This window comes from Littorina saxatilis, linkage group LG6 (genome assembly GCF_037325665.1).
Source record: "Littorina saxatilis isolate snail1 linkage group LG6, US_GU_Lsax_2.0, whole genome shotgun sequence".
NCBI lineage: Eukaryota > Metazoa > Mollusca > Gastropoda > Littorinimorpha > Littorinidae > Littorina > Littorina saxatilis.
In genome coordinates this window covers 23,622,381-23,637,619 of record NC_090250.1, presented here as the reverse complement: position 1 = coordinate 23,637,619, position 15,239 = coordinate 23,622,381, and the positions used below count along the sequence as shown (strand labels likewise).

The 15,239-nt window shown below is 39.9% G+C and overlaps 1 protein-coding gene and 1 long non-coding RNA gene across 2 annotated transcripts in view; one reads left to right on the top strand and one right to left on the bottom strand.

Annotated features, from left to right (window-relative positions):
- Positions 1 to 15,239, bottom strand: part of LOC138968794 (uncharacterized) — a 379,269-nt gene that overhangs the window by 17,189 nt on the left and 346,841 nt on the right. The gene's annotated exons all lie outside the window — the stretch shown is intronic.
- The window catches only part of LOC138968792 (allene oxide synthase-lipoxygenase protein-like), a 141,112-nt gene that overhangs the window by 124,379 nt on the left and 1,494 nt on the right, over positions 1 to 15,239 (top strand). Inside the window, exons 5-16 of the mRNA XM_070341436.1 lie at positions 2,085 to 2,129; positions 4,646 to 4,767; positions 4,920 to 5,052; positions 5,915 to 6,022; positions 7,345 to 7,438; positions 7,721 to 7,838; positions 8,629 to 8,721; positions 9,329 to 9,389; positions 9,720 to 9,825; positions 11,525 to 11,622; positions 12,845 to 13,021; positions 15,013 to 15,179. Of these exons, the coding sequence (XP_070197537.1) occupies positions 2,085 to 2,129; positions 4,646 to 4,767; positions 4,920 to 5,052; positions 5,915 to 6,022; positions 7,345 to 7,438; positions 7,721 to 7,838; positions 8,629 to 8,721; positions 9,329 to 9,389; positions 9,720 to 9,825; positions 11,525 to 11,622; positions 12,845 to 13,021; positions 15,013 to 15,179 (1,322 nt within the window). The remainder of the gene's footprint in view (positions 1 to 2,084; positions 2,130 to 4,645; positions 4,768 to 4,919; positions 5,053 to 5,914; positions 6,023 to 7,344; positions 7,439 to 7,720; positions 7,839 to 8,628; positions 8,722 to 9,328; positions 9,390 to 9,719; positions 9,826 to 11,524; positions 11,623 to 12,844; positions 13,022 to 15,012; positions 15,180 to 15,239) is intronic.

Below are 15,239 nucleotides of genomic sequence, written 5' to 3'. Positions count from 1 at the left end.
ACATATATATATATACAAACGTAAAACAATTACTAAAGATAAGCATGACAGTAAAAATAAAAAAATAAAAAGGCAGAAAAACTACTCACAGGACTATATACACGTTGTAGGCTATACATACATTCTTGCGTTATGAAACACTGATGCTTTATAGGGCGGGGATGTAGCTCAGTCGGTAGCGCGCTGGATTTGTATCCAGTTGGCCGCTGTCAGCGTGAGTTCGTCCCCACGTTCGGCGAGAGATTTATTTCTCAGAGTCAACTTTGTGTGCAGACTCTCCTCGGTGTCCGAATGCGCACGAAAAAAATCCTGTAATCCATGTCAGAGTTCGGTGGGTTATAGAAACACGAAAATACCCAGCATGCTTCCTCCGAAAACGGCGTATGGCTGCCTAAATGGCGGGGTAAAAAAAATGGTCATACACGTAAAATTCCACTCGTGCAAAAAAAAACCCACGAGTGTACATGGGAGTTTCAGCCCACGAACGCAGAAGAAGAAGAAGAAGAACTGATGCTTTATGGACAGATATGATCAATATGAAAATAATCAGAACGAAGTCTTCCATCACTGTGACTTTTCGTAATTTGACATTAAATGTAATGAGAGGTGTTGTTTGAAAGTATTGAGACTTGTTGGGAATCGAACTGATTCCGGGAGAGAATTCCACAAAACGCTGCCAGAATAAGCTAAACTTGATTTAAAGAGATCTATCCGCGGAATGGGGACGTTGAATTTTCCGCTTGGTTTGGCTTTAAATTTTGTAATGAAGCACGTGGTGCATGGCCGGAAAGGATTTTATGATGGAGCACGCCTTTATTTCATTTAAATCTTTCTTTTAAGGGCAAAATCTTAAGTTTTTTATAATCGTCGAAAACAAGACTGGATTGTTTTAATAGAACTGATTTTAGTGCTCGTCTGTGTAGACTATACAGTGGTTTTAAAATATTTGCACTGGCTGAGTCCCAGATGGTCGAACAATAATCCGTGATGGTTTGTATGTATGCATTATAAAATAATAACCTTGAGTGTGGATCAAGAAAGTGTTTTATTCTGTTCAACAAATATATTTTCCTCGACATGGTTTTACACAACGATCTAACATGATGGGTCCAAGATAAATTATTATCGATATTTACTCCCAAAACTTTGTGATCTCCTACTTCCGCTATTGCATCGTTGCCAATTAATAAGGAATGAGGATTATTCTTGATGTTTTGTCTTTTTTGCCTTGTTGTAATTAACATGTATTTGGTCTTTTGGGGGTGAAGACTCATGTGGTTATATTCCGTCCAATTAATGAGATCATCTACACTGTTCTGCAATGATAAATAAACTTTGTCTAATTTTTTATCAGAAGTGTGTATGGTCGTATCATCAACAAATAGTTCACAATCATCATTATACTAAAAGGAAGATCGTTAATATACAGAGAGGAGAGAGAGAGAGAGAGAGAGAGAGAGAGAGAGAGAGAGAGAGAGAGAGAGAGAGAGAGAGAGAGAGAGAGAGAGAGAGAGAGAGAGAGAGAGAGAGAGATGCGTGTGGAAATTTGGGAGACAACCAAGTGACCCAGACAACAAAACAAAAACAAAAGACGAAGGAAAAAAATCTGGAGTCAAAATGTCGCAGGTAAAAAAAGGTCGAGAAGACTTAAAGGTCCAGAATTTAAAAGGCAGTGTGCTGCAATAACCTACTCCCCATAATACTCAGCAAACACACCAACAGACACTCACGCACATACACAATCACACAAGACTGGCAAGAGCAGGCTGACTTTGACTTTTGAATTACGCACATATATTAGTATAGGGAGCGTGGTTCATTTTGAATAAACCGTGTTACGCCCGGACACACACACACACACACACACACACACACACACACACACACACACACACACACATTCACACACACACACACACACACACACATACACACACACACACACACACACACACATTCACACACACACACACACACACACACACACACACACACACACACACACACACACACACACACACACACATTGATTATGAATTTGAATTTCCCGGTGACTAATTGTTTTCAATTTCCACTGATTACAGGTTGACAAAATGCCATGTGAGGAAGAGTTTTCTTTCAAGTACGGAGTAAGTTATGCAGAGTTTTTTCTGTCCGTTTCGACGATAGTGAATGTGTCTATCTCTTGCGTTTGACCGTTAAGTTACAAGTGTTGTTCATGGTTTGTTCGATGTATTTGGGGTTACACAAGCGTATTTCACAGTTTTTTCCCCCGCTTAATCTTAGCTCAAGATATCAAATTTACGTGTTAGCTTATACGAATGGAATTATAAATCCCTTAATCCTCATTTCCAATCGCAATTTCAAGACATTATGTTTGATTTCGTAAGAACTTATTAAACATTGTATTTGGTTCTATCCTGGCATATCGCACACAGTTAATCACATTCAGGCGGGAGATGCGAACTGACAAACCGCATAGTTTCGTTCAGCTGGCAACACCAAGGAATGTGTATAGTCATCAGTCGGATAGTGGTTTGAATGTTTTTTCAGTTTATATCCTCATCTCCAGTACAAAGACAAACCGTTGCTTCAATGGTAATCTGACACGTACTTTATCTTTAACATGACAACACTATCGTCATTTTTGTGAGGCCCCAAAGTCAATTTTGACATTTTTTCCCCGTCAGTCAGTCCTCAAATATCTGTTCACCGAAAGGATGCATTATATGTATATGGCTTTAGGTTTAAATAAATAAATGAAAAACCCGGGCTACTGTAAACATGTGTAGTTGTTTTATGATTATAATCGTAATTAACGTATGCAAATACAGAAGGTTGCAGTAAGGGTTGCATATTCGAGGTCGATCGACATACTACAAACTGAAATTTGGAGAGTCCTGCGAAACTTCGCTTCGTCGAAACTAGTCAAACAATTTCACATCGTGACAACATTATGCAACCATTTTGTCCCAGAAGTTTATAACTGTTATCTGTCAGATTTTCGATCCGTGCGTGTACAGTTATGAACATGACCAGGAACATTAAAAAGCTTGACAGTTAGGTGTAAACAACTTACTGTACAGTTTACAAATCTAAAGAATCTCAATCGTGAACAGAAACAACATATGGGAGAAACCAAGGGAATATTTCGTAACTGTTGAAACGTCTCGAGTTGCAAGAAAGAGTGAATAACAACCCTATATGTAGACAGTCTCAGTGAGAGCGTCAATTTACATTCGTCGAGGTACACTGTCGATAATGATTTCGTGGTTTTTTTACCCATTTTTGAGTCCGACTTTTGAATGTATTGGATGGAAACGTGATCGATAAATGTAAAAACAAAAGCTTTTTTTCCCTGTGCTAGTTAAAAAATCGAAACTTATGACTGATTGTTTAAACCCGTTTTGCTCACTACCATGTAAACACACACAGCCGTGACTAAAAGGCAGATAAACACAGGAAGAGTTGTTTTTATTGAACATCCCAGTCCCGACATCTTAATTATAATATTATTGAAAATTGATGGTTTAACCTTCAAATTAGACTGCAGATCATTCCCAGCACCTATCAATTAAAAGGATATCTAGAGTTAGCTGTCAGTCGTCACTTGATAGCATCCCAAATTAACTTATTACAGACTTTGTTCACATGGTTTTCTTGCAAACTATAGTCAGTTATATGGAGCAAAAGACACACAACTAAATACAAAAAGTCTTAGGCAAGTGCACTCCCTTTAAATAGCGTTTTTCTTCAGAGCGATCCGAATATACCCCTTGATAAACGTTTTCCGATATGCAACATTTATGGCACCACCCTGTAAGTGGCGATTGAACGTGTTTTGTTTGCAACAGTATCGTCGAGTTTTGTATGAAACGAAAAATATGTTTCTTACACATGTAACGTTCAGATAATTATGGGTCAGAAATGACGCGAATTCATGTCACGGAAGCTAGTAATGTGTTGGTCGTCGAACATCTATAACGATATACTGTTTCATTTAAATTCTAGGTGGAAATTGGTGAAGTCTTTATCGGAGCGGAGACCCAGGAGGTATTCGAAAAAGTTATACATTCCTCACACGCAGTGAAGTCATTGAAGGACCTGAAAAGCTTCTACGGAGGAGTCTTCAATGAGCCTGAGGTTTTGCACTTTGTTTCTTTTCCTTTGTTTGTACTTGTCGTTGTGTTCGTCGTCGTAGGCGTCATTGTTGTTGTTTGTGTTATCGTTGTTGTTTAAATTTTACATTGAAAAACATCTCTCCAGAAAGGTTGTTAACTCTTTGCATCAATATGACAGAGTTAATTCCGGACATTGATATTGCAATTTCGCATTCGTGATTCTTGGTGTAATTACATTATAATTGATTTCTCGGTCTACATCGGATATTGCTCCATCACACGAATAGACTGCAATACGAAGGAACATGTTATAATCCTCGACGATGCCCTCGAAGTTTCCAATAGAAGTATTATATCAATATACTGGTAGTTTTGATTGCAGAGCGACTTTTTGTAAAAATAAATCGAGAATGAAAGGTTTTTTTAGGTGTTTAAACAGTGTTGATCTTTTAGTGATTGATTGGCTAAACACTCTTTTAGCGTACTCGTTGACATTTATCCTTGCTATTTTTCATGGATTATAGGGACTGACCAGATGGGATCTCAGCGAAGAGAAAGAGATGGACTTTATCTTCGCAAATCAACGAATCAACGGACTGAACCCTTCCGTTATCCAGCTTTGTACAGACCCTGAATACATCAAAAAGTGAGTATTAAGCATTTGCTGTGTATTGTGGGGAAAAACGATACATGTACCTATGCACAGAAAAACATTTTCTAAAACCTTGGTACAGCTCAAATATATTTTACTCGGGCTTTTGATGAATTTACTGGTATCTCTGTTTCCTTGTTTTTCAGAATCGCTGTGTCTGGTGAAACGCTGAAACCGTTTATTGGAGGGCTGACTATCGAACAAGCCATTGCGCAGAAATGCCTTTACGTTTGTGATCTGAAGATACTTGAAGATGTTAAACCCAAAGCGGGCTTCACGGTAACAATCCTTAAATTAATTATTTGTCTTAATTTATTTTAGCAGCATACGCAGCCGAATGAGATAGTAGGTACCTCGAAACGCCGCACATGTGAAATCACTGGTTGTATGTAGTTAAATGTGAACACGTGTGTCGCATCACAAACGATTGACAGAACAGGTGGCTTACCGGTTGAATATACCGATGTGGTAGGATGTGGCTATCCGTGTATGTCACGACAGTTTAGCAACATTGTTTCCTTTCGTTCGACTTGTAGGAGTTTGTTCACAGCTGTGGTGAGAGTAGAGGGGGGGCGTGGGGGCTGGAGGGGGGGGGGTGTCGTGAGAATGCTGACGAGGTCCTGTCATTAGGTCCCTTTGCCATGCTTTTGCTGCTTTTTGTTTGTTTGTTGTTATTGTTTTTTGGGGTTTTTTTTGTGCCGCTGTTTTCACAGGTTATGAAAAAAAGCCTGTTCCTCCCCTACGAAGATGCATTTGCTTCTTCTTCTTCTTCTTCTTCTTCTGCGTTCATGAGCTCAAACTCCCATGTACACTCGTGTTATTTGCACGAGTGGGGTTTTACGTGTTTTGCATTTGCTTCAAAAGCGAAGCTCCGTCAAATAAAAAATAACTGGTATATATGTTACTGTTTGACACCAATTGGAAATACAAGGAAAAAACGTGCAAGAAAAGCAATGGTATCTTGTAGAAGTATAATTCTTTTCTTTTCTTTTTTTTCTTTCTTCCTTCCCACAGCCTTTTTCTTCTTACTTTCCCCATTTGTTTCTGAATAAAGTATTGAACCAATTGCTCTAATTAGCAAATGCAATACATCTTATGAATTATTTCTTCCTTTTTCTTTATAAAAAAAAAACACCAACAGCTGTGTGCACCAATAGGCCTGTTTTTTGTGGACAAGAAGGAGGGCAAGGATGGCAGGCTCAAGCCTGTTGCCATTCAGCTGTTCCAGGAACCTGCAACGGACAACCCGGTAAGCTTTGCACTGTGTCTCTGTCGCTCCCATCTTAATTATTACAGGGTCAGAAGTTCATTAACAATGTCAACTCGTAGGCTTTTGACAGGGTTCATACAAATCTGCCTAATTTCATTGAGCTTACAAATGTTTGTTTTTCACAATTTTTATTTGATTTTCAGACGAAATATAGAGGCCACTTCGAAGTTAAGGAGGACATAACTTTGGATAGTGTACTGATAAATAAACTATTAATTAGGAATCCAAAATGGCCGATGCTACCAGATCGGCTGCATAGCCAGGCATTTGTGTGTGTGTGTGTGTGTGTGTGTGTGTGTATGTGTGTGTGTGTGTGTGTGTGTGTGTGTGTGTGTGTGTGTGTGTGTGTGTGTGTGTGCGTGAGTGTGTGTGTGTGTGTGTGTTTGCGAGAGGAGCTTTGGTAGAGGACATGTGCCCTAAAGAAAATCACTGGACATCTTGTATCAAATTCAAATTACGGAGAGTGTTCAAAATTGTGGTGATAATAGTTGCTAACGCCAAGATTAATTTTTACTCTGTTTTTATCCAATGAAATCAAAAGAATTCAGATGATGGCAAGAGTTTCCACCGTTGAGGTTCTACAATTTTCCAAAAGTTTCTCGATTCGAATCTGACAATAAAATTAGTATGGCCATTACTACAGTTGACAAAAATTAAGCTCACTTTTGTAATGTGCTAAGTACACGTAAGCAAGTTCCCAAAACGCATGCTCAGAAAGTTACAGCATGGTTTCAATCCCTAATCGATAACATTCCGCCTTATAAATGCCTCGCATTTGATATATAGTTATCCACAAGCCTCTATAGTCTATAGTGGTTAAAAGGTCCCCCACCCTCATCCCTGAATGGGATAGCACACAGCAAGCCATGTGTAATATTCTGTTTATCCTACATACTGTAATTTCGTGTGTTTTGCTCCAAATGTCTTGCAGTCGAAACGCCAAAATTGAAGTCGCGTCTTATGGCCCCTCGATCTCTTCCAAAGCCTGGTGAAATCTTTGACGTCAAAAGCAAAAATACGTCATTCTAGAAAGTATATCGTGACGTGTACCTCCTCAAAATTCTTCCAGGGGAAACAGCAAGCGCAAAAGTGTTCCTAGAATGACGTTTGTCTCGGTAACTTTATCATCATGAGCAGTGGAAAATGAGGTCCCTGCCAGACTAGTTTGACACGACCTCATTTACATGATATACACACATGCGAGTATATTGTTGTTTAGTTATGTAATGGGTGGTCTGTCTCACGTATGTTGTATGAAGCACAGAAACAGCTTTCTTAACATTAGCAGTCGCGGTGTACAGGTTTTTCTGCCTGAAGACGGATGGAATTGGACCCTGGCCAAGATGTGGTTCAACAACGCGGACGCCGCCTACCACCAGTCAATCACACATCTCGGTAAAAAATAATAATTTCAGTATGTAATTGCATAGCATGATTATGAAGATTTGTCTTGTGAGATAATATTGGCGAAATGACACAAACCGCAACGCAGGAGCTTCAGATATTTTCTCACTGTACATGTATGACTGTGTATGTGTTCTTGTGTGTTGACTTGCTGCATTCGTCGCGATGCTTTCGTTGTTCTTCTTGATAGTGTCCCCCCCCCCCCCCCCCCCCCGTGTGTTAGATAAAGCAGACAGTCTCTCACATAAATGTGTTCATTTTTCTGATGTACAGGGTTCACCCATCTGCTGATGGAGGGGGTGGCGGTTACAACACACAGACAGCTGTCTCAGCATCATCCCATCTTTAAGATGCTGGCTCCTCACTTCCTTTTCCTCATCGCCATCGATAGGTAAGTTGAAGCAAGCGTATCTTTTGACATACAAGACGGAAACAATCATTCGTCAAGCGCGGATCCAATACATTACTGAACAGGGTTTAAAAAAACCGGGTAAAACTATCGTCTCATATATTTCCACTGTTGTTGTGTTTTTTCTTTCTTATTACATTTAGTCAAGTTATGAATCGAGACGAGGGTGGTGGTGTATTGTCTGTGTCTGTGTGTGTTTGTATACTGTGTGGAGCGATTCTGAGAAAACTACTGGATCGATCTTCATAAAAGTGTACACACACATTCTTCAATTATGATACCTGCAGACAGTTTTTTTTATCTCATGTTTCCGTTATTGAAAGTTGAGGCGGCACTGTCACGCCCTCATTTGTTTTATAAAATTGATTGAAAGTTATGTTTGAGTCAGTCGATCAGGACTCTGGGATAGGAAGCTTAAAATTAATTAATAATTTTGTTCATCAAAGTAGTGATTAAAATCAAATGTTCGCTATCAAATTTAAAAGTGATTGCATTGTGTTCCAAAAAATTAATATATGCATATGTTTTGTTTGGATTAAAAACAAGCTCGCAATTAACAAAAATCAGTCGTGTGCAAATTCGGTTCATTTGAGCTTGTTACTGAGATAAATGTGACAGCGCTATCTTGGCATGCATACAGTTAGTGTTTCATTCTGCGAGTTCCACACATTCACGTAATGTATTAATTTCGCTTTACGCGACTTGTTTTCTATTGCCTCAGGCTTTGTTTAAACAAAAGAAATAAACAATTGAATGTGGTCTTATTTTGCAGCAAGGCCCGGGAAACTCTTATCAATCCCGGTGGCATCATTGACACAATCATGAACGCTGGCCTGGAAGGATCGTTTGAAATCATCAGAAAACGGTAAGTAAACGTGTGGATACTTGAAAGATTTAGACCTTCCATCACAAAAGATGGAACAAAACAGAAGAGAAAGGAGATAATGAAAATTCGGCACTTGATCAAAGTGACCGACGAAAAGCTATCACAAATCACTCTAAGGGTTTGCCTGAGCTACATGCGTGTAATGATTAAGAAACCTGTCGCAATTCAATACCTTTGCAAGAGCCATCGTGGGAAAGTTCCTAACTTTCAGACGTTCGTCAATGCTTTCCTCGAATGCAAGTGAATGTGTAAGAGTACACTATGGTACCTACTAACTCTGAAAACACTGAGCAGAGTAGAATGCTGTTGATTTTGGGTGGTTACATTTTTATTTGGCAAAAGTTAGTCTGGAAAGGATAGTTGATGTTGATACAGAGAAGACAGTTTGAGGGAATAACGTAAGAAAAAGGACCTGAGTAATGAACAGAAGAGTGCTTTTCAACAGTGCTTATTTACTCACTGATTACGCAGGTGAGCCCAGAACTGTGTTTATGTAGTGCGTTTGCACAAACTCTAAATGTGTTTTGGACAGACTGTATTTGGTATACCGCTTCTAATGCAAACTGACTTGTGATTTTGATCACAGGTTGACTAAGTGGAGGATGGACGTGGATGGAACACTACCTGTGGAGCTGGTGAAAAGAGGGGTAATTCTCATCAATTTATTCAATATAATCAAGCGTTATTAACGTTACGTACAGAGAGAGAGAGACAGACAGAGTGAGTCGTATGAACTTTTTCTCTTCTTGAAGGTTGATTTTTTGCTCTCTGAACTTGGATCAGTAAATCATGGATTTGTTGAAGATCGGCGTTTTGTGTTTGCGTGATGTTAGATTTGTGACACCGTTCTTCTTCTGTAGTCTTGACAACATTCTACTTCTTCGTATTACACCGGCACGCAAATGTTGCGCACCTACTCTGTAATTGTATCAAATTATGTGAATCGATAATAACAATGTTGGTGTATGCTGCCACAGGTGGAGGACACCACTGCGCTGCCAAACTACCACTTCAGGGATGACGCACTGCGAGTCTATGACGTTATCAAAACCTACGCCACTGATTACGTCAAGCTGTATTACAGTAAAGAATCTCTTTATTTTCCTTTTGTATGAAAAACGAGATAATATTCAGAACTTGCAGCAAGGTTTCCGTCATTTTTTGCCTTTCTTGAAAGGGTTGCTTGTAACTGAGAAATACTTTCGATTGGCTGAACTCGCTTTAGGGTAATTGACCGAAGACAGCCCTTTTTTAAGAAAATTGGGATCTGAAAACTGAGCAGACTTTCTTATCCGAGCGAAAGTCTTTTATGGGACAAGGAATCGACCTTTTTATATGCGAGCTTTGGCATAAGCGAGTTTGTTTTTTTATATCCGATCTTTTGTAAGTAATAACAAAGAACACCTTTGGCAGGATCAATGTTTTCTTTGCATTCTTATAATGGAGCTGTATTATAAGCAAACTACTTATAAGCAGGTCTGTCTGTATTAAAAAAAAACTTACACCGGTGCAATTCTGTAACACATGTTACGTAGCCACTGGTGAATTAACAGAGAAAAATAAAGAAAAACGTTCAAATAGGTTTTCGCATTCATGGGAGGTAATCAGAACCGACCAAACAGACTCAGCCAGTAGCGCGACATATGTCGTGACAACCAGGTGACAGTATACGTAAAGTAGCGCGGCATATGTCGCGACAACCAGCCTAAGGGTTAAAACCGCTTCGTCATAGTTGGCATCACCCGTCTTGCTGCCAGGTGGCGCCTCTGGACTATTTCTTAATTCAAACACGAGACAATTTAGCAGCGCCTAACAGCTCATTCACTCACTTTGATTTAATAAATTACCATACTTGTGGCATCGTTTTCAAACAAATCGTTTAAAATGGTGATGTCAAAAGGGGACAAATTAATCAGTGTTTGAGAAGGCTGAGTTTTCACTCTAAGCCCTACCTGTTAGAAGTGTTGGGCCTGAGACCCGCGTGGGGTCATCATGCCTAATTTCTAGGAATGCTACAGTGCCAAGGACTTTACATTGGGTGACGATATCGTCAAGAATGATCATGCGGGCCGGGAATAGTGTTTTCCTGATACTAGACCAACAGCCTCGTCTTAGACGAGTGAGCAGAACGATATCTAAATCTGACTGTTAGCAAGCACATGGGGTGTATGCATCAAAGGACAAACGACAGTCAGTTGCAAACAAACCAGGCACAATCTCTATGTCTGTCCGAGAACACTGGAAACGTGTTTTTGTGTGTGCTTATTGGTTTTGGGTGTGTGTGTGGGTGTGGGGGGTGGGGTTGATGGTGTGAGCTCGAACGGCTACAGTGCAGTCTTCGGAAAAAAATAAAGGGAGATAATTACACCCAGAGGGAGATAACACTCACTGAGAACATTGAGCAGAGCGCTGAGGGAGACCATTGCTCTGAAAAATAAAAGACAGATGGATATTTTCCATTCTTGCCCAAAACTGAATAGTGGCACCTTGCCGTTTTGAGTTCTGTGCCCTTTTATTTTCAAAGTCTTTTCTTAAAACCTGGTGTTCTCATTTGGGACCCATTTTCTTAACAGCAATCAAACACTTTGATCCTGTCGTCAAACAAAGCTTGGTGTGTAACAAAGGACAATGCTTAATTACTTTACTTGAAACATGAATCCAGTCATTCTAGCTGATCAATAAATTGTGATGAACTTTCAAATATTGCGTATAAGATTTTTTTATCAGGGTTTGCTCATTGTTTTGGCACCAGTGTATTATTACCACTTTTATTTCTCAATAGAGAACTCAGGCGACCTACAAGGGGACTGGGAAATACAGGCTTGGGCCAAGGAACTAACCGCAAAACGCGATAGTGAGTGCGGAGGATGTGGTTTGCAGGTACGTTTTATGTCATGTGATTGAGTTATTTAGCGGGTATTCTGTTACATCTTTATAAACCATGGCCTTCGGCAACAGACGATAATTATGGTCCACTCGGACCAATAAAAAAGCAGGTGTTCTGTTCTGTTATTAGTATTATCAATAAATATACTGCCACGACTGTCAGTTTGTATTTTTGATTAAACTTACGATAATGTTTCCCAGAAGGAATTTCAAAAGAAAGAAGCAAAGTGCATCAGCATCCCTGGCCAAATGTGAATATTACAAGATGTTTGGTGGCTTGTTGGCAGACCAGCATTTTTGTTGGTCCAAGGGGGGACCATAGCGTCTTTTGTTTCATCTTTATCGACCAAGGCCGAAGGCCGCGGTTGATATGCTCCCCGAGGACCAACACAAAAATGCTGGTCTAACAACAAGGCACCAAACATAATTTTTGTCATCATTTTGGTAGTGTAACAGTACGCAAAATAACACAAAGGGAGCCGGATTTTTAGAATGCAGTTCATGGCATCAAAACGTGTCACAAGTTCAATCGACCGCTCGTCATAATTAAAAATTTGACGTCAAACGTAAACTTTATGTCACTTTTCTTCGAGTCTAAAAATGCAGAGAGGTGCCTTCGTATCTACGACGTCAGTCACTTGTTAGCATGTAATCATGTTTCATGCCTTTCGTTGTGCAACTGTGTGATTGCACAGATTGGTTGCAAAATTACCATAAATCGTCGGGTCAATTTCCAATACTAATTGGGTCTTTGAGAGTGGACGTTTACAGTCGTTGTCCTCGGAAACAGGAATCCGAACACTGAACCGCGATGGTTCCAAAAATCAAACAAACAGCCTGATTGGCTTTTACTTTGACAATCTACACGTTTCACCTGAAAGCTCAAACCCATACACCACCTCGATTTGTTACATGGGCTACAGTGTTTGTTTTTATTCCCCAGCTGGTTATGCCGGACCTTCAACATCCAAGAAATTGGATCCGGTCCCCCACGGGAAGAAGAAGAAGAAGAATAAAAACTCGTGAAAATGATAACAACAAACTTTATTTTCAAGTTCTAATGCACCTGTCTTTTTCACATTAAAAATTATGTATGAAACTAACCTGGATTCCCCACAGAGCAATATGACAAACTAAATCATAAAACAAAAATGTCAGCACATTTCACAGGAATAAGCCCATGCAATTATTGAACAACTACCTCTCTGTGTGACAGGGTGTGCCCGGCAATGGTCAGGTGAAGAGTGTGGACGACCTGATCACCATTCTGACCAGCATCATCTACACGTGCAGTGTGGGTCACGCTGCCGCCAACTTCGCCCAGTATGATGAGTACGGGTTTCACCCCAACTTCCCCGGACTTCTCAAGGGACAGCCGCCCAAGGACAAAAAGGTAAGAGAGAGAGAGAGAGAGAGAGAGAGAGAGAGAGAGAGAGAGAGAGAGAATGAGAGAGAGAGAAAGAGAGAGAGAGAGCACAGACACACACACACGTACACACAGACACAGAGGGGAAAGAGAGAGAGATAGAGAAGGGGGGGGGGTGTAAAGGGGGGAGGGCAGCGAGAGATGTTTCAGTGGGTGCGGCAATGTGTGTGTGTGTGTGTGTGTGTGTGTGTGTGTGTGTGTGTGTGTGTGTGTGTATTCATGCGAGTGTGTGAGTATGTATGGGGGTGGGGGGTGGGGGGAAGGCAATAATAAGAGAATCAGTTTATATGGTTGATGCCTTTCATGTCCACAACTTCATGAAGCTAGGCTCTTTATTTATTGCTTTGTTCTTCACTTTTTTGACTCGCCTGAGTAGTCAGGAGAGTGTCAGGTATGAGCAGCGTTAGGTCGGCCGGTTGTTAGACAAAAAACTTCAGGTTGATGTTATCTCGGATGCTTTTGAAGCTAGAGCTTTGAAACTTTGCACGCTTTTCTCGACATGACCTCAGTTTGGTTGACCCTCGTCAATTTTCTTGGTCACAATTAATTGGGTCATGTTTGTTTCATGAAAACGTTGAGAATTTCTCGGATGTATTTGAAGCTAGAGCCTCCACATTTTACACACTTTTAGGTTTTGATGATCTTCAGACATTACAATATTTTAGTGTGTTTTCGTCAAATTTCAAGGTCACATCACGAATATGTTTGCTGGAGAGGACCACTGAAAATATTCACTGAACTATCAAGGAAACAAGTCTTGATCTCATCAAATTATGCTGGTTTTTTTTTAAATTTGAGGTACATGTAACAGCTTAGTGTCTGGTAGGCTGGATTATTGGTGATGACATTATGCTGTCATATCATTGTGTCCGGAATGAGGTCACTAAAGTGTCTGAATTCACACATTTAGTTTGGGCCAGCCCGATATCAATTGAGCTTACTTGACTTCCTTGGTCCCCGAAAAAAGAATGATTATGATAGTTTTTGTGTTTATTTGCTTGTCTATAATTTAGTCAAGTTTTGACTAAAATTATTTAACATATACTGGGAATCGAGACGAGGGTGGTGTTGTGCGTGTGTGCGTGTGTGTGTGATTCCGAGAAAACTACAGGACCGATATTCATGAAACTTTATATCAAATTCTTCCAGATCATATTTGCAGAGTTTTTTTTCTCCTTTGTCCATAATCATCGTTTATGACGTCATATCCAGCTTTTAGTAAAACTTGAGGGGGCACTGTCACTCCCTCATTTTTCACTCAAATTGATTGAAATTTTGGTCAAACTATCTTCGACGAAGATTGCATTTCAGTTCGGAAGCTTAAAATAAATGAATGAGTTTGGCCATTAAAAATATCCGACTTCTGGTTAAAATGTCAGTAATCAATCCAAAAATGATTACAACTTATTCTTAATTATTACCTGAATTCAAACTCTCTCAATCTTTGGTTTATATATATATGCCAAGTTAAATCTGAAAATGTTCTCACAATTAAAGAAAATATGTCATTTAGGCACTCGTTCGCATGCTTCGCGAAGACGAGCTGGAACCGTGTCAAGTCTTCGGATTTACGCTAGCAAAGCCGTAGTAAATGTAGTCTCGGTGTTGGCTGTTTAGTTTTTTTTATTCATGTTGATCTATTTATTTCAGGCCCACAGACTTACTAAATGTTTATATATTGCTGCACGCGACTTGTTGTCTTTTTCTTTGTTCAAAATGTGGAGGGTTTTGAGTTTGGTGCTAGAGATGGTGACAGTAAAGGTGTTAGGAGTGGTGCAAGTTTTTTCTGTGGGATGTTCTTTGGATTGGATAACAACATGAATTGATACACGTCGCATCAGGATCAAGTTGCTTGTTCCGAATTTCAAAGAACAGAAGAAAAAAACCACAAGTTTAGTCTGCCCATGTTGCAAGTTCCATTTGGGAAATACAATCTTCAGGTTTATATCTGATTACAGAGAGCACGATCAGAAGTCGACATTGTTCAGGCATTGCCAAATGTTGGCATCATACTTGAAACCATGGTGATCACCAGGGTTCTGAGCGATAAGGAAACAAAGTCACTGGGGGACTTTGAGGAAGTACCTACCATCACCGATGGAAGAGCTCTCCATATTGTCAAGCGGTGAGTATGTGTATTACTGGGTGGCCGAGTGGTAACGTACTTGCGCTCGGAAGCGAGAGG